Below are 25,090 nucleotides of genomic sequence, written 5' to 3' on the forward strand. Positions count from 1 at the left end.
GAATCCGACGGATAAACCAAAAAGAAATCACCCAGATTTTACAGAGACATTAAACAATAAAAAGTGATTGAAAATTCCAACAACCAACAACAAGATCTTATCCAATGGGGGACCTCCTGCTGACGTGCATTCCAGTTTTTATTCAGCTTGCCTAATTCCAGTTTTGCATTTAGAAATCAACTAGATATTTAACTTGGTACATACATTGCGTTAGACACTTTCTGACACACAGCCACCTCTAAGTAATGCTGTACAAATGACCCAAAATGCATAAAGTATCATTCTTACCTTCAAATAGAAGAAAACTACAACGTTTGTTTAATCATAATATTGTGGTTATCTAATTTTGCAAGGGTATGCTCAAATAAGTCATCATTTGCAATCGGAGAAGATAGTACCATGCTTCACATTAAAAGGTTAGTAACTTTAGAGTGCGTTCAAAGCAACAACTGAATAGCTGCCTTGCTCCAATAAATATGCAATTCACTGCGTCGAACTAAAAGGCTATGTCTTTCAAACATATAGGGCGTGTTCGCTGGTCTGGTAAAACCAGACCGGCTGATCCTCCTCAGCGAACACTGTTCATCAACTAGCCGCTACAGTGTTTCTCTCTCACAAAACCAGTCAGTTTCAGCCAAGTTTCAGACCAGCGAACGGGGCCATAAAGATTGCCTCCTGGTGGATTAGAATATCATGTTTTTAAATAAAAGGAATAGCTAGCTATAGTTCTCATCCATGCTAGAATCTTGATACAGGTAAATAGTATAGCTTATGTGATACTAAGCTGAAAAACGACAAGACAAAACTAATCATCATTGCATTACTTACTCAGCAATGGTATGCCCAATTGTCACGGAGCTCTTGTTGAAGGGAGACCAGCATGTATAGCCTGCGACTCCTGCCTCATCTCCCACCCATCTTGTGTCTGGTCCAGCATCTGAGAAGATAACCACCCTTTGTTGTAGCTGATGTATAAGTGAAAACCAGGCATCAAACATATAATCCATCTTCTTGGCATCGCCCTTTGCACCATCTAGCCAAACTTCCTCTACATCTCTCCATACCTATTTGAAAGCAGAGTCATTAGATAGATTATCCTAAATACAAAAAATATATAACTGAGTGTGCACTATGATGAGTCATGAGTATAAAGTATATGAATGCATGCTGCCCAAATACTACTATGGAATCTGCAATGTACTATTTTTTTCAATATTTCTAAGAATGCAAAGTAATGCATATGCAGTAAACCGCAAATCAAGAATGATTAGCATCAACAAAAGCCAATCTTTTTTTTCTTAGCATCCGGCACCACAGTTAATCACTGATGGCTTCCAAATCGAAGATGTCATCTAGGAAGTAGACCTGTCAGCTGTTACTGCAAATTTCTGCAACTGAACAAGTAGAAGGCCGACTTTTTTAGTTTCCAGTTACACAACCACATCAAGATCAACCTTCACATCATCTGCATCGCAAAATTCAGAACTTCGCCTGCAAAAGCTTCAATGACAATCATAAAAGCAACCATCAGCAAAACTGGTCAGCAGTTTCATCATCTGTCCCATGTAATGCTCGTTGTACGCGATGGTGTCCCCGTACACCGGCCCGTGGCGGTCCCACGGCGAGAGGTACAGCCCCATCCCGATCCCCTCCGCGCGCGCGGCTGCGGCGAGCTCGGTGACGACGTCCCCAACCCCGCCCCGCCACGGCGAGGCGGCCACCGAATAGTCGGTCAGTGCCGACGGCCAGAGGCAGAAACCGTCGTGGTGCTTGGCCGTGAGCACGACGCGGCCGAACCCGCCCTGCGCCGCGACGCGCGCCCACTGGCCCGCGTCGAGTGCCGAGGGGGCGAACACGGAGGGGTCGGCGCGGCCGGTGTCCCACTCGGAGTCCGTAAGGTATTGGGCCCGAAGTGGAGGAAGAGCGCCATCTCGGAGAGATGCCACCGGAGCTGCGCGTAGGACGGGACGGGCAGGACCGGGAGAGGCGGCGGCGTCGCGGTCGAGGAGGCGGTGGCGCCATGGGCGCAGAGGAGTAGGTGCGCGAGCAGCAGAGGAAAAAGTGCTGCCCTTTTCGTCAGAGTCAACTGCTTTTTCTGTCACTGAACTGGAAAAGAAGAACGGCAAGACAAACAAGGGGAAAGGGCCAAAGGGGAATGGTGAATAGGCTATGGGTTTTCTTTCATTTTTCAAGTGCTCAAAAGTTGAGATATCGGGGGACAAAAGCACAAAACGTCAGAGAAGGTCACGGGGAAAGTGGAGTACCGGCGTTCCGCTGCGCTCACGGGGCATACAGACGACGGGGACAACAAACCAGACCACTCACTCGTCGCTCCCCCTCCCCTCTACTCCGCAAGCTTCCCGCGCGAAGAATGTGCGGGTGCGCGGCCCTCGTCGCCGGCGGCCGGCTGCCACCGCCCGCCCTCCCCCGCCGGCTCCGCCGCCGCCGAGGGAGCTCCGTCCAGGCAGAGGTCTCGCCAGGTGGCGAGTCCCAACAGAAGAAGGTCGCCGTCGCGGGCGCCGGCTGGGCCGCGGCCTTGCCGCCGCGCATCACCTCGTCAAGCAGGTTGGCCTCCCGTGAATTGTAGCCGTGCGTTCGTGTACTTGTAAGCGTGGCGACTATGTGCAAATTTATGAATTACAATTTGTTGTGATGATCAGGGATATGATACGATGCCACGCTTCTCGCCGCGGAGAGCGGCCCAACCGAGAAGGTTGGCCTCAGAGGTATGCATGTCAACCTTCAGTATACGATATCCGTTTATTCGGTGCCAGTAGTTTTGTTCCAGTAATTCGCTCATCGTGGCGCTGCACATAGGATTCTGGCATCCGTACCGCAACATCTTCGCTTTAGTCGATGAGCCGGGGATCTCGCCTTTCACGGGCTGGAATAAAGCAGCCTACTATTCTGCCGAGGGCGCTGCTGTAATTTCTCTGCTTTATTTTTGTGCGCTCACATGCTTGTGCATTGCTGCAATGGATTATCTAATGAATAGATTTTTTCTATATTTTTTTCGATTTCTTTTTCGGTGGATTATTACTTAAAATGGGTTTAGCCAGAAATTCCTGAGTCTGTAGCAAGTGTCACATTGTTTTGCATGGGGCTATTGTGTCTCGATTTAAAACATCATCTATATGCTAACTCCCCTCCCTCCTGAATCCTGATTAAACTTAAATTGCTATGATCACCTTGCAGGTTGAATTTCCCATATTTCATAACCAGCCCCGATTACCAGCTCCCTTTGGAGTCTTTGCATATCCAGAAGTAAGTTGTCCTTAGATCTTATATTGGTTATCAGTTTATCCGATTCTAAATTAGTAATAATAGCCTGAATCATCTTTGCAGTTCCCTAATCTCCCTTTGATTGATAGGCTGACATCAATTCCTGTCATGACTGCAGGTACAGTACCGGAGTTCAACTGTTAATCTTTTGTTAAAAATCAGCTGACTTATGTGTTGCTTTGCTCCAGTCATTGACTTCGACAACACTAACACTGCTTGGAGGAAATATGATGCAAGGACTAAGGAAGTTTCATTGTCTATCCAGTTAGTTCAGACTAGAGTACGTGCCACTTGTACTACATGTCTTCATAATGAGTTATCTTTCTCAAATTATTGTTGGTATCTTCCTCTGCAGTGACTGCAAAAGAGCTTTTTAAGATGTACGGTTGCTCTCAAAGGCTCTACAAGGAAGTCTTTGAGCCAGCTATTCAGGCTGCCCTGTTTGCTCCTGGCGAGCAATGTGGTGCAGCTGCAACACTGGGGATGCTGTACTATTATATGCCGTCTCATCAGGTTCTATGCTCTTGTACATTATAAATCATTTTTCTCTAGATAATACTTTCTTAAATGAACATTTATCATCTTACTGTCTCTTTGTAGGTTTAGTTTTTATAAATGCATGCCCTATCTTGCAGGAAACACTAGTAGAGAACAGACCTTTGATCCTCGGTCAAAATGGGCTCTAGTCCCGGAATTTTTTGCGCCCGGGACTAGAAATACCTTTAGTCCCGGTTGGTGGCTCCAACCGGGACTAAAGGTCCCTGCCCAACGGCTACTGCGCCAGACAGAGGTGGCAGGGACCTTTAGTCCCAGTTGGAGCCACCAACCGAGACTAAAGGTATACTTTTACTCCCGGTTGGTGGCTCCAACCGGGAGTAAAGGTCTACTCCCGGGCCGTGGCTGCGCCCGGGGTTGGAAAGTTACCTTTAGTCCCGGTTGGAGCCACCAACCGGGACTAAAGGTCCCCCTTTATATCCCAGCCGTCTCCTTCCTCCCCGAGCCCGAGCTCAGCACATTTTGAAGCTCACTGCAGTAGTGTTCTTGCTTCCTCCCTCCCTCCATTGTTCCTCCATCCATTCTTCGATTCCTCCGTCGATTTCTTCGATTTCTCCGTCGATTCTTCAGTTGTAAAGGTTACCAATCTCATACTCTCATTTTTCACCATTGTCTTATCTCATTTTGTTCACTATATATATATGGTTCTTTATTGTGGTTTTTTTCATTTGTAAGCAATTTGAGCTTAAAATCACTTCAAGCTTGCATATTTATATGAAAGAAGGTTAAAGTAGCTAGTTGAACTTGCGGACCGTGTTCATCTCGGCGACCATGTTCTCTGCCGAGTGGTAACGGACGTCAAGGAGGAGCTTTGATTCTACGAGGGAGAGCGACAACGGTCGTGGAAGACTGTGTTCCCTTCCTCGTAGAATCGGAGCTCTTCCGTGGCAAGTACGGTGCCGTCCGGTGGAGAAATGCTCGCCGAGATGATCACGTAAGCAAGTTCAACTAGTACGGATGGTTATTTATTCACATGTCCCGATATCGTCGCAGTAGTGTGTCAATCACCGTACTTTTTATTTTAACTTTTTATGAAATGAAAAACTTAGAAAATAGTTAGAAAATTATAGAAAATCCGTACTAGTTGAACTTACGGACCGTGTTCAGCTCGGCGAGCATGTTCTCTATCGAGCGGTAACGGACATCAAGGAGGAGCTTTGATTCTACGAGGGAGAGCGACAACGGTCGTGGGAGACCGTGTTCCCTTCCTCGTAGAATTGGAGCTCTTCCTTGACCAAGTACGGTGCCATCCGGTGGAGAAATGCTCGCCAAGATGATCACGTAAGCAAGTTCAACTAGTACGGATGGTTATTTATTCACATGTCCTGATATCGTCGCAGTAGTCTGTCAATCACCGTACTTTTTATTTTAACTTTTTATGAAATGAAAAACTTAGAAAATAGTTAGAAAATTATAGAAAATCCGTACTAGTTGAACTAGCGGACCGTGTTCATCTCGGCGACCATGTTCTCTGCCGAGCGGTAACGAACGTCAAGGAGGAGCTTTGATTCTACGAGGGAGAGCGACAACGGTCGTGGAAGACCGTGTTCCCTTCCTCGTAGAATCGGAGCTCTTCCTTGACCAAGTACGGTGTCGTCCGGTGGAGAAATGCTCGCCGAGATGATCACGTAAGCAAGTTCAACTAGTACGGATGGTTATTTATTCACATGTCCCGATATCGTCGCAGTAGTCTGTCAATCACCATACTTTTTATTTTAACTTTTTATGAAATGAAAAACTTAGAAAATAGTTAGAAAATTATAGAAAATCCGTACTAGTTGAACTTACGGACCGTGTTCAGCTCGGCAAGCATGTTCTCTGTCGAGCGGTAACGGACATTAAGGAGGAGCTTTGATTCTACGAGGGAGAGCGACAACGGTCGTGGGAGACCGTGTTCCCTTCCTCGTAGAATCGGAGCTCTTCCTTGACCAAGTACGGTGCCGTTCGGTGGAGAAATGCTCGCCGAGATGATCACGTTAGCAAGTTCAACTAGTACGGATGGTTATTTATTCACATGTCCCGATATCGTCGCAGTAGTCTATCAATCACCGTACTTTTTATTTTAACTTTTTATGAAATGAAAAACTTAGAAAATAGTTAGAAAATTATAGAAAATCCGTACTAGTTGAACTAGCGGACCGTGTTCATTTCGGCGAGCATGTTCTCTGCCGAGCGGTAACGGACGTCAAGGAGGAGCTTTGATTCTATGAGGGAGAGCAGCAACGGTCGTGGAAGACCGTGTTCCCTTCCTCGTAGAATTGGAGCTCTTCCGTGGCCAAGTACGGTGCCGTCCGGTGGAGAAATGCTCGCCGAGATGATCACATAAGCAAGGTCAACTAGTACGGATGGTTATTTATTCACACGTCCTGATATCGTCGCAGTAGTCTGTCAATCACCGTACCCAAACGTAGTATATATATAAATATAAACGATAATCGATTGTTATGTGTGTACACTCCCATTCTTCTGTTAATTTACGGAAATATCATGTGAATTACTTACCTGCCGCAGTAAAAGACGAGAACACAATGACCATTAAAAATATCATTGTTTAGAGATATAGATAATTTTATAGTTTCTTAATTTTATTTGTTTATAAAATGAGAAATTTATAGTGTATTAAAAAATGAGTTTAGAGAGTAGATGGCAACTGCTTCCGGGTCCTCGGTCTCTCATGGGTTTCCAAAGCGACTTAGGTCGGGCCTCCCTCTCATTCCATGTGGCAAGTGTCGTGATGAGACGAAGATTGTGATGGAGTACCGAGTGAAGAAGGAGGGTCCCAACAAGGATCGTATCTTCTACAAGTGTCCGGATCGCAATGTGAGTTATTTTATCGTATTTAATGATTATGGTTAGTTTATACCTATTTTCATGATGGTTGTGATTAAAGTTCTAATTTTTTGTTTTAATTTCAGTGGGATGGCAATGGACGATGTTCAGACTTCTACTGGGAGAAAGAGTATGTTGAACTCGTGCAAAAATATCTTGCACAACAGGCAGATACGGTGGCTAATGAGGCAGTGATCCAGCCGAAGAAACCCAAAGATGTTGCACAATCGGGGGATCTGTCTGTTTTAGTTGAGATTGGTCGCGAAATCCTTGTGCTCCTGAAATATATTTTAGCTTTAGTTCTTTTAGTGGTAGTTGGGATTGTCTACATTGTAGCGATGCTTTCATAAATTTGTACCTTTTGTGGTGGCACGCATGTTGTATAAATAATTAATTATGATCTAGGTTTTAATATGGTATTTATGTCATATAATGCAGATGAGCCGGCATTGGATGTACAATGCTGATCGCCGCTCCCAAGAGTTCATTGACGGCGTGCATTCTTTGTTACGTGCGGCCGAGGCAAACAAACGCGACAGTTTTATGTGCTGCCCATGTGCCATATGTAAGAATACGGTGGAATATCCTTGCTCAAAGACTCTTCATTCACACTTGTTAAAGTCGGGTTTCATGTCAAACTATATTTGTTGGACGAAGCACGGAGAAACTGGTGTTGTAATGGAAGAAGGTGAAGAAGAACAATGGGACGACAATGATATTATTCCCGATGGTGCGTGCTTCAATGATACTGCAATGGGAGAAGCTGAAGAAGAGGTAGCCGCAGAAGATGATCTGGCTGATGATCTTTGTCAGGTCATTCGTGACGCACAAAGAGAATGTGAAAGTGAAAAGGAGAAGATCAAGTTCGAGCGGATGCTAGAAGATCATAAGAAATTGTTGTACCCAACTTATGATGCAGGGCAGAAAAAGTTGGGAACCACACTAGAATTGCTGCAATGGAAGGCAAAGAATGGTGTATCTGACAAGGGATTTGGAGAGTTACTAAAAATCCAAAAGAAGATGCTTCCGAAGGACAATGAATTGCCCGCCACTACCTACGAAGCAAAACAAGTTGTCTATCCTATGGGGCTAGAAATCGAGAAGATACATGCATGTCCTAATGACTGCATCCTGTACCATGGCAAAGAGTACGGGAAATTGGATGCATGCCCGGTATGCCATGCATCGCGGTATAAGATCAGGCGAGATGACCCTGGTGATGTTGAGGGCGAACGTCCGCGGAAGAAAATCCCTGCCAAGGTTATGTGGTATGCTCCTATAATACCACGCTTGAAACGTCTGTTCAGAAACAAAGAACATGTAAAATTGTTGTGATGGCACAAAGAAGACCGTATGGTAGACAATATGTTGAGACACCCTGCTGATGGGTCCCAGTGGAGAGCAATCGACAGAGAATTCCCGGAGTTTGCAAATGACGCAAGAAACTTAAGGTTTGCTTTAAGTACAGATGGTATCAATCCTTTTGGAGAGCAGAACAGTAGTCATAGCACTTGGCCTGTTACTCTAAGTATCTACAACATTCCTCCTTGGTTATGCATGAAGCGGAAGTTCATTATGATGCCTGTGCTCATCCAAGGCCCGAAGCAACCTGGCAATGACATCGATGTGTACCTGAGACCACTTATTGACGAACTTCTTATTTTGTGGAATAAAGAAGGTGTACGTGTGTGGGATGAGTACAAACAGGAACACTTTGATCTGTGAGCATTGTTGTTCGTAACAATCAATGATTGGCCTGCTCTAAGTAATCTTTCAGGACAGTCAAACAAGGGATATAATGCATGCACACACTGCTTCGGTGATATTAGAGGTGTATTCTTGAAAAAATGTCAAAAGGTCGTGTACCTTGGCCATCGTCGATTTCTTCCTACAAATCACCCCGTAAGAAAAAAAGGCAAGCATTTTAAAGGGAAGGCAGACCACCTGACCAAGCCTCGCAACTGAACCAGTGAGGATGTACTCGATATGGTCAATGATGTGAAAGTCGTCTTTGGAAAAGGACATGGAAGCCAACCTGTTTCGAACGACGCTAACGGTCACGCACCCATGTGGAAGAAGAAGTCCATATTTTGGGACCTACTCTATTGGCAAGTCCTAGAGGTCCGTAGCTCGATCGACGTGATGCACCTGATGAAGAATCTTTGTGTGAACCTGCTAGGCTTCATGGGTGTGTATGGAAAGCCTAAGGACACATTTGAAGCACGACAAGACCTACGTTGTTTGAGAGAAAGAGACAACCTGCATCCAGAGAAGACAGATGATGGACGCCATTACTGACGTCCTGCTATCTACACTCTAAGCAAAGAGGAGAAGGAAATCATGTTTGAATGCTTAAACAACATCAAGGTACCATCTGGATTCTCCTCGAATATAAAGGGTATTATAAATGTGCCAGAGAAGAAATTCTGTAACTTAAAGTCCCATGACTGTCACGTTCTCATGACGCAATTACTTCCAGTTGCATTAAGAGGAATTCTACCTCCAAATGTACGTCTAGCCACCATGAAGCTATGTGCATTCCTCAATGCAATTTCTCAGAAGGCAATTGATCCAACTGATCTAGCTAAACTACAGAATGATGTGGTTCAATGTCTCGTCAGCTTTGAGTTGGTGTTCCCTCCTTCTTTCTTTGATATCATGACACACCTCCTAGTTCACCTAGTCAAGGAGATTTTCATTCTTGGTCCTGTGTTCCTACACAACATGTTCCCCTTAGAGAGATTCATGGGAGTCCTGAAGAAATATGTTCACAACCGTGCTCGCCCAGAAGGAAGCATCGCCAAGGGCTATGGAACAGAAGAGGTCATTGAGTTCTGTGTTGACTTTATTCCTGACCTTGACTCGATTGGTGTTCCCGAATCAAGACATGAGGGGAGACTAAGCGGAAAGGGGACACTAGGGAGGAAAACATATATTGGTACGGATGATGATTATTTCAATAAAGCGCACTACACAGTTCTACAGAACTCCTCTTTGGTAGATCCGTATATTGAGACACACAAGGATCTCTTACGATCCGAGTTTCCAGGGAAGACTAAAGCTTGGATTACGCGTAAGCACATGGAAACTTTCGGCGGTTGGTTGCGAAAAAAATGTCAAGGTGATGAGAGCATCCATGAGCAACTGTATTTATTGGCTATGCAACCATCATGGCATATCGTCACATACAAAGGGTACGAGATAAATGGGAATATATTCTACACAGTAGCCCAAGATAAAAGGAGTACCAACCAAAATAGTGGTGTCCGCATAGATGCCACAGACCCGAATGGGAATAAGCAGACATATTATGGACGCATAGATGAAATATGGGAACTAGAATATGCACCTACTTTGAAGATCCCATTGTTCAAGTGCCAATGGGTCAAGGTGACCGGAGGTGGGGTAACAGTAGACAACGAGTATGGAATGACAACAGTAGACCTTAGTAATATTGGGTACAAAGATGAACCATTCGTCCTTGCCAAGGATGTGAATCAGGTGTTCTATGTCAATGATATGTCCATCAAACCAAAAAGAGGGAAAAACGATAATGACTCAAATAAAAAGCCAAAGCGCCACATAGTTCTTTCAGGGAAAAGAGTCATCGTGGGAATTGAGGACAAGTCGGACATGTCAGAAGATTATGAAAAGGATGATCGAATTCCGCCCTTCAAAGTGAACAAAGACCCTAGCATCTTGGTAAATGATGAGGACACTCCATGGTTACGACGCGATCATAACCAAGGGACATACGTAAAGAAGAAGTTCACTGCTGTGCCCACTTGATGATATAGTGATTTAATATAGTGTGTGTTTGAGATATTATGTAATAATTGTGAATTCAGATGTTTATTATGTCATGTTTCAAATTAAATCAATGTTTGATTTGGTGGGATTTCTCTCTCAAAAAGGTAAATTAGGATATTGAGTGATGAAAAATTAAAATATTAACGTTAAAATGATGTGAAAACAAATTTCCTGTCCAAAACCAATAGTTTTAATAATTTTAATTAAACACTACATTTTTCCATTAACGAAATAATAAATATTAGTTACATTATGTTTTATAATTGTAACATAAAATAAAAAAAATTAGGTTATAGATTTTTCCTATGTGCAATAAAGAAAAAGAAAATCCATATTTTTAACAAAATAATTTTATGCCTTTTATTTAATTTACTATGTATTTAACAAAAACTATTGCATTTCTATTGTATTTAACAAGACTATTGCTTAAAACAGGCGGGAAACGAAACTGCAGGCCACCTTTACTCCCGGGTGGGAAGCCCACCCGGGAGTAAAGGTGGGCTGCAGTTTCGTGGCCCACCAAAAAAAATCTTTACTCCCGGTGCGTATTACCAACCGGGAGTAAAGGTATACTCCCGGTTGGTAATACGCACCGGGAGTAAAGGACTTTTACTCCCGGCTGGTGGCTGGCACCGGGAGTAAATCTCCCTAGTATATAACCGCCAGCGCCTGGCGCAGATCGATCCGCTCCTCTTCTTCCTCGTCGAACACCGCCGCCCTCTTCTTCCTCGCGCCGCCGTCTGTTCGTCTTAATCCATGACACTGCCGCCCTCTTCTTCCTCGCGCCGCCGTCCATTTGTCTTCCGTGACACCGCCGCCCTCTTCTTCCTCGTGCGGCCTCCACCGCGCGCGCCCGTGGCCCTCCTCCGCGCGCGCCCATGGCCCCTCCACCGCGCCCGCCGAGGTGTCAGTTCGTCTCTCTATAGCTACGTACATTCTCAGACGGTGGATCGAGTATTATGTTTGGAAACATCACTAGCTAATGATCGTAAGTTGATATGGGCAACAATCTTATTTGTTCTGGTTCAATTAATCGTAGTTGTTTCGATGAACACTATTGGGACTGGAATTTTCCTAGCGGTTCGAAACTGTCAAGGAATGAATGAAATAAGCAAAACTGTCAAAGTATTTTTCTGACAGCAAACCAGACAGTTTTGGCATACGCGAAGTAGTTAAAACGTTACAGCAAATAAAATCTGCACAAACAAAAAATGTTATATTTTGCTGTGATACCGAATATAGATGTTCTAAAGTAAATTACAAATGTCCTAGATTTTATATACGCAAATATCATATAAAAATGAAGGAAAACTTCAACGTTTCTTCATTTGTGAACTTTGAATACAGATATAATATATTAATGTTGCTAAAGTAATATGAGCATTACATATTTTTTCGGGAAGACTATCTTCAAACTTTATATCATAGCATCAGAGAAGTACTGTGCCTGTAGAAGAAGAAAATAAATTCTTATCATTTCAGAAATAGTAATGGTTATATTAGCAATAAGACACATATACTTACATTTCATAATGACTTATATTTACATTATCAGCATAGAATTTTCTCATATGATGAATGACTACATGGTTCACATGGTACATAGGATCACAACATCACGCACCGACACCGCCCCGGCCTGCCTCACGTCGTCGTCGTCAGCACGCCGGCCCGCCTCACGTCGTCGTCGTCAGCACACCGGCCACCGCGCCGACACGTATATATACGTCATTTGTATTCATATGCATGTATATATACGTTGCGGAGCACCGCCGCCCTCGTTCGCCCATGCGTTTCTATGTATACGGCGGAGCACCGCCGCCCTCGTTCACCCATGTGTACAGACATATATACGGCGGAGTGGAGCACCGCCACTCTTGTCACACCGCCCTCTCTCGCGGCCTAGTCGATCAACATTCGTATTATCGTTATCGTTAACGCTAAACAATCACACCAGGGCGAACCGCGCTGTTGATGTCACCGACGTGGTTCGCCCTAGTCACCGACGCAATTCGCCCTCGGCCATTTATGTATAGCCCTAATTCGCCCTAGTACCGACGCAGTTCGCCCTAGTGTGGCGAATTGCGTCTGTGACCGAGGGGCAAGATTTAATAATGCATATTGTTCATAGATTTTACGCATGTAAGCAAAGATTTGACGTACTATATATTGGTTTTGTTTTTTGAAGCTAGATGGCCGACCCGAGAAACATGGATGAGGAGGAGTTGATGATGAATTTGATCAACACTGGCACTCAAGTTGCCGGCGATGATGGTGCTAAAAATAACGTGCAAGAGGATGCAGATGACGAGAGTCAGTACTTAGCTCTTGAACAAAATGAGCAACAACATATTGGCCAAGTATATATTTTTTTATTATTAGCTATATATATTATCATATGTCTTATGTGTGCTCATGACATTAAAAATAATGTTTATGTTTTGTAGCCCTCTGGATCAACATCAACAACTACAACGAAGAGTAAAAATGTTCGAGGTCCCAAAAAGCCATTGGAGGGCCGCTTCATCATCTTGAAGTTCAATGTAGATACAAGAGAACCGGGGGGGCCGAATAAAATGAAATTCGTGCACCACTGTGGTTACCTTGTACGGGACTGGCTCCCGATCAGTACCCGTGAATGGAAGAAGAAGACCAATGCTCCTCATATCAGTTTTATCTCCGATCGTGACAAGACGTTAATTTGGAAAGATGTCTTGGTACATTTCACGCTCCAAACAGATAGTTATGATGATATAATAGATGGTGATGAATTGAAGGAGCGAGTTAGGGATTGGGCAATGAAGAAGATGGCCACCTAGTTTCAGACTTGGAAGAAACACCTATACACGACGTATGTCAAAAAGAACATAGCACCAGATTTTACTGTCCCAGGCCCGATCTCAAAGCAGAGGCCCTCTTGGGATGAGTTTGTATAGTACAAGACTTTGGAAGAGGGTGTGAGTCGGGTGATAAAGAACCAATATAATGCCCAACAGAAGACATACCACCATAACTTGGGATCAGGTGGCTACCCGACTGCCATTAAGAAGTGGAACAAAATGGAAGCAGACCTTCTTGCCAAGGGTATCAGACCAGAATCACTCGAGTGGGGAGAACGTGTAAAGAATTGGTTTTTCGCTCATGGGGGAACACTGGACCAGGAGACAGGGAAGTGCGTTTATGGCGCAAGACTGCAAGAAGCAGCAGAAAGATTGTTTTATGCTCAGAGAGCTACTGCTAGTGGTACGTTCAGGCCCAACAGAGAGAAGGATGAGCTGACATACGCCATCGGGACTATTGGACATGGTGGCCGAACTAGAGGCAAAAGAAGTGTCTCGTGGGAGCATGGATTCCCTCAGGACAGACCTTCCTACAGAAGCCACCAGAGAAAGAAGGAAGAAGAGGCACAGCGGCTCCAGAGGTTGGAGGAAGCGGTGTGTGAAGCACAGGAGCGGGAAAAAAACCTTGAAGCGAGAATGCAGGAGGAAATCAGAAGGGAAGTGCAAATAGCAGTGAGTGCAAGCAAGCAGGCATCAGAGCCAGGAATCAACATTAGCCAATCTGTTCAGTTGAAAAGCAGCTGCGCTTCCATGGAGATACCAAATCAAGGGACACAGGACTATGCTTCCCTGTGGATGACGTCACTGAACCTTGTACATCGTTTGAGCTACACATTCCAAAGGGGAATTCCACAATCAAGGTGGCTATCAGTCTTGTTAATCCTATCGACCGAACCAAGACACCAAGGATTCATGGGAATATAATCCAAGAAGGATATGCTACCATCTCGGTAGATAAAGCTGAAAAAGGTTTTAGTGATTTGCCTCTTGACATTCCTGGAGGTGACGGCGAGAAGACTCTAGGAGAAGCAGAGAAGACATTCATTCTATGGCGCAAGCGCTACATCATCATTCCCGGGATGTCGGCTCCACCTCCTCCTGAACTACCTCACCATAGGTACGTGCGGATGAAAACACTACATCATTAATTTGAATTGGCTTAAATAATTAACAATCTGCTCATAATAATATGTCATTCCTTTTTTTTGTAGCAGATCCTCCCCCAACCTAAATCCAATTGTTCAATCGCCAGATCATCATAGTGCTCTGTACGATGACATTGTGTTGGAAGGCGAGGCTACATCCACACCATCTCCAAGGAGGTCTCCAACGCCGCAGCCGCCACCTCCAAGGAGGTCTCCAACGCCGCTGCCAACACCTCCAAGGAGGTCTCCAACGCCTTCCCCACCCCCGCCTACCAAGAAGCCTAGCAAGAGGCCAGCCCCACAAACAAAGAACCAGCCCCTGCCGGCAAAGAAAGTCACCGTGAAACCAAGGGCTATTCCCAAAATAATATCTGAAGAGAAGGAAGAAGGAACTGATGCATATAAAAAAGATATGTCTAGATTCTATGACAAACTTAAAAAGAATCAAGAACCAAGGAGAAACCCGGAGAAACCGTACTTCTTCGTAGCTCCAGATATTCTAAGAAAAAGGGTGGCTTCTTACTAGCAACAACAGCGGGAATCTCGTAAGCCGTCCAAATCAACGTTATCGGACTATGACCGCACTCTCACCAAGTCAATTGAGGTGACACAGAAAAAGAAGCGGGCAGGGAAAGGAGTTGCCCAACTCAGACAACAAGCGCACCAATCAGTCCCCCCGCTAGTTGTTGGTAATGAATATGGTTCGAATTTAGGATTAATGCATCAGGCAAACATACCTCCGGATGTCGATTTGGATCACCTTGGTGAATTTATTGATGAGACTGGTCTCGACCTTTACCAGATGTTTGGTGATGGAAACATTGAGAGTGCGGCGGAGGTTGATATTTGGAAGAAAAAATTTGTAATAGGCCAGAGTCTATACAACCCTCAAGCCTTATCTGATCTGGGGACGCAAATGTACCTGCTAAACAAGTGGTACATGTAGGCGTCTACCGGTGGAGACTTCTGCGTTGGTGTCAGAATTAGAGACGAACATTGGTTCCGTGGCGATGATGTTATGTATGTTGACTTTGCAGAATTTCATCAACTATGCCACCTGACCTCTCTAGACAAAGTTATCATTAGCTGATATTGCCTGTAAGTAATAATTCTTTCGATCTATTATTAAACTCATCATATGTGTGTATATGCATATAAATTATCCTAACAAGTACTCTATATATGCAGATTTACAATGACAGAGCTCAGAAAGGAAGGCTACAATGAAATTGGTTTTGTTGATCCCCATATAGTATTCAAAGACCTAGTTACTCCAAAGACTAATTGGAAGTCTGAGTCAGAGAGTAACCTCATGAACTTCTTAGTGAACCAACGCCACAAGAAGGATATACTCTTTCCCTACAACTTTAAATGAGTGTTAATAATGTCGATCATCCTTAATGGCTCATATGTTGATTCTAGTTAATTAATGAGTGTTATGCGTTATATCCTATAAACACATGCAGCAATCACTGGATATTGATGTACATCGATCTGGTAAAAAGTCACTTGATAATCTATGACTCGATGAGAAAACCACAACAAGACTACCAAGATATGATAGATATTATCCAGAGGTAATTTCGGTATCTCTAGCAACTATATATACACACAAACATGATGATTAACTATATCTGATGACATGGCAAATTTTTTATTGGGCAGTGTTTGGAAAACCTTTACTGAGAAGCAACACATGGGAAAATGCAAAGCGCCACTGAATGTAATCCCTTTGAAAGTAAGTCCCCTAAATCGCATCATCTTTATTAATTAAACATATAGCTTTCACCGGATCACCAGATTGGATGACAAATCTTTTTTTCGTAAAGTGGTGTCTGAGGCAGGTACAGGGGAACAACTAATGTGGTTACTATGTTTGCAAGTTTATCAAGGTGGTCTCCCAAAGAACTCCTACAGAGAGACTCAAAGTACGTTAAAAATACACTATATATTCATTTAATTATTATTATTGATTGTGTTACTATGTCTTTATATATATATATGTACATATATTAATTTATTTTCCTTTAATTCAAACCTGTAGACTCGATGGTTGGAGGAAAAGGTCATACGGCAAGACCAAATCAAAGCAATTCAAGAGTCTATAGCCTGATTTTTTAATGAGCAGGTCATCGATTCCAAGGGCGAGTTCTACTTCAACCCAACACTGCCATGGAAGCCAAGCTAGAGGATGAGAGAAAACTTGTTATATCACAACAACTGTAATGCAATCTTTTTGTAATATATGCACATGAAATAATATAATGTAAAATACACATATGCATGCATGTATATATATATATATATATATATATATATATATATATATATATATATATATATATATATATATATATATATATATGCTTGAATTGTGTGATTTAATACGTTCATTGTGCTTGAACCGAAACATACTATACGCGCGTATAAATGTATAATTAGCAGCGTACAATACGACTTCGAAAACCTATTTTGAAAAGAAAACAAAAAAATGAAAAGAAAAGAAAAAAGAAAAAAACCTTTAGTTCCGGTTCGTATTACCAACCGGGACTAAAGGTGCCGGCCACCGTGGCATGTCAGGAGGCACCTTTAGTCCCGGTTGGTGTTACCCACCGGGACTAAAGGTCCTCCTTTAGTCCCGTTTCCTGACCCGGGACTAAAGGACCCCCCTTTAGTCCCGGATGCTTGCTCCCGGGTGGGGAACCGGGACTAGAGGGGGTTCCCCACTGGGAGTAAAGCTCTGTTCTCTACCAGTGAAAGTTCTGACTCCTTGCTGTGCCGTGGTGAAGTAGAAGAAAAAATTTTCTCTCCTTGGCTGCAATTGTTGGAGCTTAAAGGCTTAAAATTTGTAGAAAACAAAGTTCCAACAAGTTTCACTACAGATGCGGATACTGGATGCATCTCTTCTATTGTCTGTGGTGACGATGTATATGAGGCAGATGCATTTGTTTCAGCCATGGGACTCTCTTCTCTACAATCCATCGTCAAAAACAGGTAACACCGTATATGGTCACGCATGAGTCCTGGGTCAGTTTTGCCTTACCTTACCTTACTACATTCGAGTAACGTTGGAAGTCAAGATGGTAAGGAAATATAATCTTGTAGCAGTAGCACTTAAAGGAGCCATAAGTTTCACAACCTGAATTCTGCAATTAATATAAGTGCTTTTCTGACATGTAAAGTCCATTCCTACGGTCTGATCGGGAATTCAGGAATCTTCCTCACTTATCTACAGTCGACGTGATCTCTATAAAATTATGGTTTGATAAAAAGGTAAGCCAGTATGCACTCCGTTTGATTATTGTTCACACATTGTGCCCCCAATATAATTTTATGAAATCCATTTACAGATCACAATTCCAAAGGTTGCCAATGTATGTTCTGGTTTTGATGATTCGTCCGGCTGGGCATTCTTTGACCTTACCTCAATACATGATGATTATTATGAAGAATCAACAACAATTGTGGAGGCTGAATTTGTATGTTCTGGCCACCTTTATCAATTTGAAAACATACAACATTTTCAGCCAGGATGTACTTACTCTTGTAACTTATTTTCCCAGTATAATGCTAGCCATTTGGTACTTGTAAATGATGATGATATTGTCTCTGAAGCTTCATCACATCTTATCAAATGCATACAAGATTTTGAGGGTGCTACTGTGATAAGATATTCAATCAGAAGATCTCCTAATTCTGTAATCAACTTTCTTCCAGGTGAATACTTAAAGGACGACTATTCTTGATAGTTTCCTGTCTATAGTAATAAACAAGTTATTGTTAACCATTATGGAAGATTGATAATGCTATACTCTAACATTTCAGGGCATATTGTCCTATTGAAAGGTAGTTGTAAATTAATGCTGTGAATCTGTGATAAGGATCAAGAATCATAACAATAAAATTATACTTTTGTAGCATATGTACATATCAGTACTAGTTTAGAAATATGTTGTTTTAGAGGAATATTTAATTTGATACATGAGGAAATGCATTGCAGGCTCCTACAAGTACACACTGAGAGGGTCAACTTCCTTTCCAAATTTGTTTATTGCTGGTGATTGGATTGTCAACCGACATGGGTCCTTTTCTAAAGTGAGACATAACATTTCAAAAAACGATTCAGAGTGATGATAAAAAGTTGTATTTATGGGTTCATATTTTCCTATGCTAGGAAAAAGCATATGTGACTGGACTTGAAGCTGCTAATAGGGTGGTAGACTATTTTGACACCGGGGACTTTGCCAAAATAATTGCAGTTGAAGGAGATGAGCCCCATATAGAGACATTGCGTAGTCTCAACAGAAGACTCAATGAACTGAAGTCACAAATTCCATTCTCAGAATTCTTTCTCCAATAATTTGGTTGGGTCAATAATTTTGCTGGGATTTTCCTAAGTCTGTTGACCAATGCCCATTGTTGTAGAGCCCATATGTAAAAAGGTCAGCCAGTTCTCATTTTATTTGCTTTAAATATTTAAAACAAAATACTCTCTTCAATCAAAATGTATGTCATTTAGCCTTTTCAACTTTCCTCTAAATCTAAGTCACCCTAGAACTTCTATGCATCTTTTACCCTTTTCCTCCCTCTTTGCCCCTGAAATAAATGAGTCATCTTTTACAATGCACTATAAATGAAGGGCACTGTGGTCATTTAATCTACTTTCTTAATCCTTGTGCACAAGTCTAAAACGATCTACATTTGGAATTTGAGGGAGTATTTCTTCTGCTGTGTGCATTGGCCAGCCAGTGGCCAACCTTTGGCCTGAGATCATGTGTTCCGGGTTACTTTTGTGAAAGAGTGAATGAATAGTCTAAAAAAGGCTATATAATATTCTACTAAAAAAGAAGAAAATGTGGGTTGAGGGCACCAATAACTTTTTATACGCAGCAGCAAAGGTTAGTTTGCAATTTACATGGGAACACAACTGCAGACGCCCTCTTTGCCGAGTGCTGGGGGCACTCGGCAAAGCCAGCCAAGCACTCGGCAAAGGCTTTGCCGAGTGCCGCACTCGGCAAAGGTCTCTCGGCAAAGATCTTATCGGCAAAAATTTCTTTGCCGAGTGCCAAAAATCGACACTCGGCAAAGCCTTTGCCGAGTGCCCGACATTCGGCAAAGTTGGAACCGAAAAAAAACCGAAAAAATAGGAATTTTTACCCAAAAAAAATGGAAATGGCCGACGGGATTCGAACCCGAGACCTCCCGCTGCGTACAAACCTCCTCTACCACTACACCACACTGTCACTTGTGTCTGAATTCCGTTTTAGTTCCTAATATATTATACTAAACCGAGTGTAAATTGTTTGTTTGAGGCCCTAAACGAATTCAAATAAAAAAGTTGTGAACTACAAAGTTTCATAACTTTTCGAGATCTACACTTTTAGTTTAGGAAGTTTTTCCATTCGAGGTCGTTTACAAAATTTGAATTTTAAAATTTGGAAATTCAAACGCAGTTTTGCATGACAAGATGTTTTCAAATCAAAAAGTTGCCAACTACAATGTTTCATAACTTTTGGAGATCTACAATTTTTATTTAGGAAGTTTTTCCATCCGAGGTCTTTTAAAAAATTCAAATTTTAAAATTTTCAAATTCAAACGTCGTTTTTACATGACAAAATGATTTCAAATCAAAATGTTGCCAACTACAAAATTTCATAACTTCTCAAGATCTACAAAGTTTTATTTTGGTCATTTGTTCATCCGACATAGTGGTAGTGACATTGTTCACAAATCATATATATCTCTCTTCTACTTTCATGAAACTAATATGAGACATATATATTTTATGAACAACGTTATTGTCGCTTTGTCAAATGAAGAAATGACCAAAATAAACTTTGTAGATCTTAAGAAGTTATACAACTTTGTAGTTGAAAAGTTTTTCATTTGAATTCATTTAGGGCCTCAAAAATTGATTCGAAAAACTGATTTGCCGAGGGCCAAAAAAATACACACGGCAAAATGCCTCTTCGCCGAGTGCCAAAACATAGGCACTCGGCAAAATATGGCTTTGCCGAGTGCCAGAAAAAAGGTACTCAGTAAATTTAAAGTAAATTGCTTGTTTGAGGCCCTAAATGAATTCAAATCAAAAAGTGGTCAACTACAAAGTTTCATAACTTTTTGAGATCTACAATTTTCATTTAGTAAGTTTTTCCATCCGAGGTCGTTTGAAAAATTTGAATTTTAAATTTGAGAGATTCAAACGTAGTTTTGCATGATAAGATGACTTCAAATCAAAAAGTTGTCAACTACATAGTTTCATAACTTTTGGAGATCTACAATTTTCATTTAGGAAGTTTTTCCATCCGAGGTCGTTTGAAAAATTCAAATTTTAAAATTTTCAAATTCAAACGTCGTTTTTGCATGACAAGATGATTTCAAATCAAAATGTTGCCAACTACAAAATTTCATAACTTATCAAGATCTACAAAGTTTATTTTGGTCATTTGTTCATCCGACATAGTGGTAGTAACATTGTTCACAAATCTTATATATCTGTCTTCTACTTTAATGAAACTAATATGAGAGATGTAGATTTTATGAACAACGTTATTGTCGCTTTGTTAAATGAAGAAATGACCAAAATAAACTTTGTAAATCTTGAGAAGTTATACAACTTTGTAGTTGAAAAGTTTTTCATTTGAATTCATTTAGGGCCTCAAAAATTGCTTCGAAAAACTGATTTGCCGAGGGCCAAAAAAAATGCACACGGCAAAAAGCCTGTTTGCCGAGTGCCAAAACAAAGGCACTCGGCAAAATACATCTTTGCCGAGTGCCAGAAAAAAACACTCGGCAAAGACGTATTTTGCCGTGTGCCAAAAAATAGCACTCGGCAAAATACATCTTTGCCGAGTGCCAGAAAAAAAACACTCGACAAAGACGTATTTTGCCGTGTGTTTTTGTTTGCCGAGTGTATTTTATTTGGCACTCGGCAAACACGGTCTTTGCCGAGTGTCCGATAAAATACACTCGGCAAAGACTCCGGCACTCGGCAAATCGCCGGTTTCCCGTAGTGGAAAAAGGATACACTATCTCCCCAGCGGTAACTTATATGGATTCAATGGAAATAGGGATGGTTATGTAAACTTTTTTGTGAACGTAACATGGATATGTAATACTGGTGTTAGCTACTTCTCCAATGGCTTTCAATTGCTTCAGGTGAACAATACCTAACAGAAATTATGTCGTCATATTGCTGTATTTGTTATTATCTGCTGACCCTGCAATAACATTTCTGAGCTCACATGCTGCACCCATTATGGTTTATCATGAACTTTGTAATTTTGTTCAAGCATGTGTTTTTCCTTTTCTGATCCTCATTTTGAACATACTTATTTTAAATAAAGCTTCACAAAATGTACCATTAGTGAAATTCACTTGCAGCAGGATTAGTGCCAGTTTTCTGGTAGGCTATATGTCTTCTGCATATGTATGATTCCATGAAGTCTGAGCATTATTTTTTGAAGTAAACTGAACATTTTCTCTCTTTGTTGCATGCTCGGTTAATAATAGCTGTACATATTTGTCTTGGACCATAGCTGCAGAAGCAACTTGTTCTAAGTTAAACTTGCATTGTTGCTTGTACTTGCCATATTTGCTGAAAATATATATACAACCTCTTCCATCATGAGAACAGAGTTTTCTCAGGTATAACTTCCCTTCCTCATCATTTCTACAAACTCTTCATAGTCGATTCTCCCATCCTGTGAATTCAGAGGGGGGCGATTGTTAAATCTATGCAAATGGATTGGTTAGCAGCAAGAATGTGCTCACCTTATCTTTGTCAACTTCATCCAGTACTTCTTTAATGCTTGCTTCATCACTAATTCCATACTCCCCCATGGCTTGTTCCAGTTCATCTCTTGTTATGTACCTGTGGTTGTTATGTATGTTATCTCGGTTTAATAATATTAAACTTTTTTATTTTTTCGTAATTGAGTGTAACCAAGCAAAACGATATTATGTGGCAGTAGCATGTATTGAGCATTGTTAGTTTGTTATATTATGAACAATTTGAGCAGCGTGTAATTTTATTTTACAAGTTCTAGCATGGTTCAACTGTATAGATTTTTTTTTTTTTGAGAATATATAGGTCTTTGTTTTGGTGATGCATGGAGAGTATATTGCTTTCTTGGTTAGGCAGAGTTAATTTTACCTGCTATCATCTTTGTCAAAGTGTTGAAATGCACGGATCAAATCCTCCTCCTTTTCCAGTTTATGTTTATTCATCATGGCAGTAAGGAACTCCGCGTAATCAATGCTGCCACTCTTGTCCACGTCAACCTGCATCGAAGCATGATTAGTGAAGTATTTCATACACTGAACTTAGTGAAAGTGAAATGGAACAAGTAATCTTACTGCTTCCATAAGCTTCTGAACCTCTGCTTCGCTAATCTTTGACCCTAGTTTTGTCAGTCCTGCCTTCAGTTCTTGGACTGTGATCGTGCCACTCTTGTCTGTATCCATGTTGTTGAACATCTGCTTCAGTCCCTTGATCTCGTCTTCTGTTAGGTTCTCTGCGATTACCTTACAATGACAGGAGACAGTTTGTCAACTTAAACTGACATAGACGAAGTAGCAGTTATTCTTGTTAAGGAGGTTCACCTTGAGTGCAAGTTGCTTTAGCTTGTTCATTGCCTTGAATTGCTTCATTCTTGACAGGACTGCGCTGTCAATAGGTCTGTCAGGTGCACCAGAGCCATGGATGTTCTGCACATGGAGTCATCCATTTATTTGGGATGAAGTGTAAAACGTGGAAATGCAGATGAACTTTACATTCATAACTCAATTGTTGTATGAAAAGGCAGTTGAGAGTGCTACCTAGGGCCTGTACCGCAGTAATGCGCCTCTGAGGATCCCTGTTCAACATTCTTCTAATGAGATCCTTTGCACTTTCAGATATGGAGGGCCACGGGGAGGAGACTAAATCAAGTTCGCCGACCAATAATATTGCATCAAGTATGCCTTCCTCCGTTTCTGCCCAGATACGCAAATTCTGTCATCAGCCAATTATACTGGAGGCAATGTAGTCTGTCAGGATGAAGATGATTGGGTCTTCACCTGCCCAGAAAGGGGGTGACCCGCATAGTAGAATGTATAGGATCACGCCAGCACTCCAGACATCAATTTCTTTGCCGTAATTCCGGTGCAATACCTCTGGCGCCACATAGTACGCACTTCCCACGATTTCCTTGTAAACTTTACCTGCATTCGTTGGGGAAAATTGTCTAGCTAGTATTACCATTTTCCATGGAACAGTTGCATTTTACTTGAATGAATATAATGATGAGCAAAGGCCTATGGCGTATGAATTAATACTATTCCCTGATCTCTTGCAACGACATATTCAGCTGCAACTTTTTTTTTCTTTTAAAAAGGTTCAGCTGCAAGTTTTGAGCCCAGCAGCTTACTAAAGCCTTTGTTTTGTACCATGCGGTGGATATCATATCAATATCATTGAGAGAAAATCATCGTGCCTTGTCCACGCACGCGTCACCATTCACCAAGCTAACCTTCTTCGGTGAAGACGGAGAGGCCGAAGTCGATGGCCTTGAGCGGCGCATCGTCGGCGGGGCTGGCGAGGAGGAAGTTCTCGGGCTTGAGGTCCCGGTGCATGACCCCCATGAAGTGGCAGACGTGCACGACGGTGAGGATGTCGCGGCACACGGCGGCGGCCTGGCGCTCGGAGTAGCTCCCCTTGGCCGTGATGCGGTCGAAGAGCTCCCCGCCGGAGCAGAACTCCATGACGACGTGCACGTCGTCGGCGTCCTCGAACGCGCTCTTGAACTCCGCCACGTTGGGCTGGCCGCTGAGGTGCTGCAGGATGGTGATCTCCCGGCGCATGTCGTCGATGTCGGCGCGGCGCACCAGCTTGCGCTTGGACACGGACTTGCACGCGTACTTCCTCCCCGTCGCGCGCTCCGTGCACAGGTACGTGGTCCCGAACTGCCCGCTCCCGAGCTTCCGCTCCAGGTGGAACAGCGTGCGCACGTCCGCTATGGGCCGCTGCAGGATCGGGCCGATCTGGCCGGTGGGTGCCCGGCGGCCGCCCATAGACCCCGTGCCCGATGACGGGAAGGCCGGAAGCCGCGGCGGCGGCGGCGGTGGCCGGCGCGAGCCCGAGCCCGAGGACAGCGGCACCTCCCGCGCCTTGTGATCGTGGGGCGGCCGGTACGTCGGCATCGACGTCCGCGGCGGCGGGTCCGGGGTGATTGGTTTCTCCTGCTCGTACGTCTTGGTCAAGCAGTTGCCCATTGCCTCGCTGCTTCTTTCCTTCTCTGTGTTGTTGTGGATGACGGCGTCGAGCCGCCGTCGAGATGGTGGTAGCTCGACGACGACCGAGAGACAGTTTGAGGGGGAGCTTCCTAGTAGTGCTCCTTTTGCGAGCAAAGGATGGAGGACGAGGATATGAAGCCTGCCTGCACTGCAAAGCTTGACGTGATGCTGTTTGTTTTTGGTCCAGGGCTTGAGCTTTATGCCTTGTCTGGCTGCCACGAGATGGAGAATAGAAGATTCAATGAACGCCTGAGAATCACGCTATCTTATAAGCTGACAGTGCGGCTCAGGTGATTTTTATTCGGTGCCGATGATCGAGAAACAGCTGGTGTGCACAGCCAAGTGTCCATCCCC

At 42.9% G+C, this 25,090-nt stretch overlaps 1 protein-coding gene and 2 pseudogenes across 1 annotated transcript; 1 reads left to right on the forward strand and 2 right to left on the reverse strand.

Annotated features, from left to right (window-relative positions):
* Positions 1 to 701: 701 nt before the first annotated feature.
* Positions 702 to 2,098, reverse strand: LOC136543235 (putative alpha-L-fucosidase 1; annotated as a pseudogene).
* LOC136543237 (uncharacterized) lies at positions 1,865 to 19,345 on the forward strand. The gene is made up of 12 exons (XM_066535737.1): positions 1,865 to 2,565; positions 3,196 to 3,264; positions 3,346 to 3,400; positions 3,471 to 3,518; positions 3,638 to 3,795; positions 3,918 to 3,967; positions 17,216 to 17,455; positions 17,644 to 17,734; positions 17,812 to 17,940; positions 18,025 to 18,178; positions 18,462 to 18,556; positions 18,636 to 19,345. Exons 1-12 carry the CDS (start codon positions 2,170 to 2,172, stop codon positions 18,819 to 18,821), a joined length of 1,671 nt encoding a protein of 556 aa, XP_066391834.1. The 5' UTR covers positions 1,865 to 2,169; the 3' UTR covers positions 18,822 to 19,345.
* A 2,698-nt stretch (positions 19,346 to 22,043) lies between these two features.
* LOC136541385 (calcium-dependent protein kinase 12-like) lies at positions 22,044 to 24,876 on the reverse strand (annotated as a pseudogene).
* Positions 24,877 to 25,090: the final 214 nt, after the last annotated feature.

This window comes from Miscanthus floridulus, chromosome 3 (genome assembly GCF_019320115.1).
Source record: "Miscanthus floridulus cultivar M001 chromosome 3, ASM1932011v1, whole genome shotgun sequence".
NCBI lineage: Eukaryota > Viridiplantae > Streptophyta > Magnoliopsida > Poales > Poaceae > Miscanthus > Miscanthus floridulus.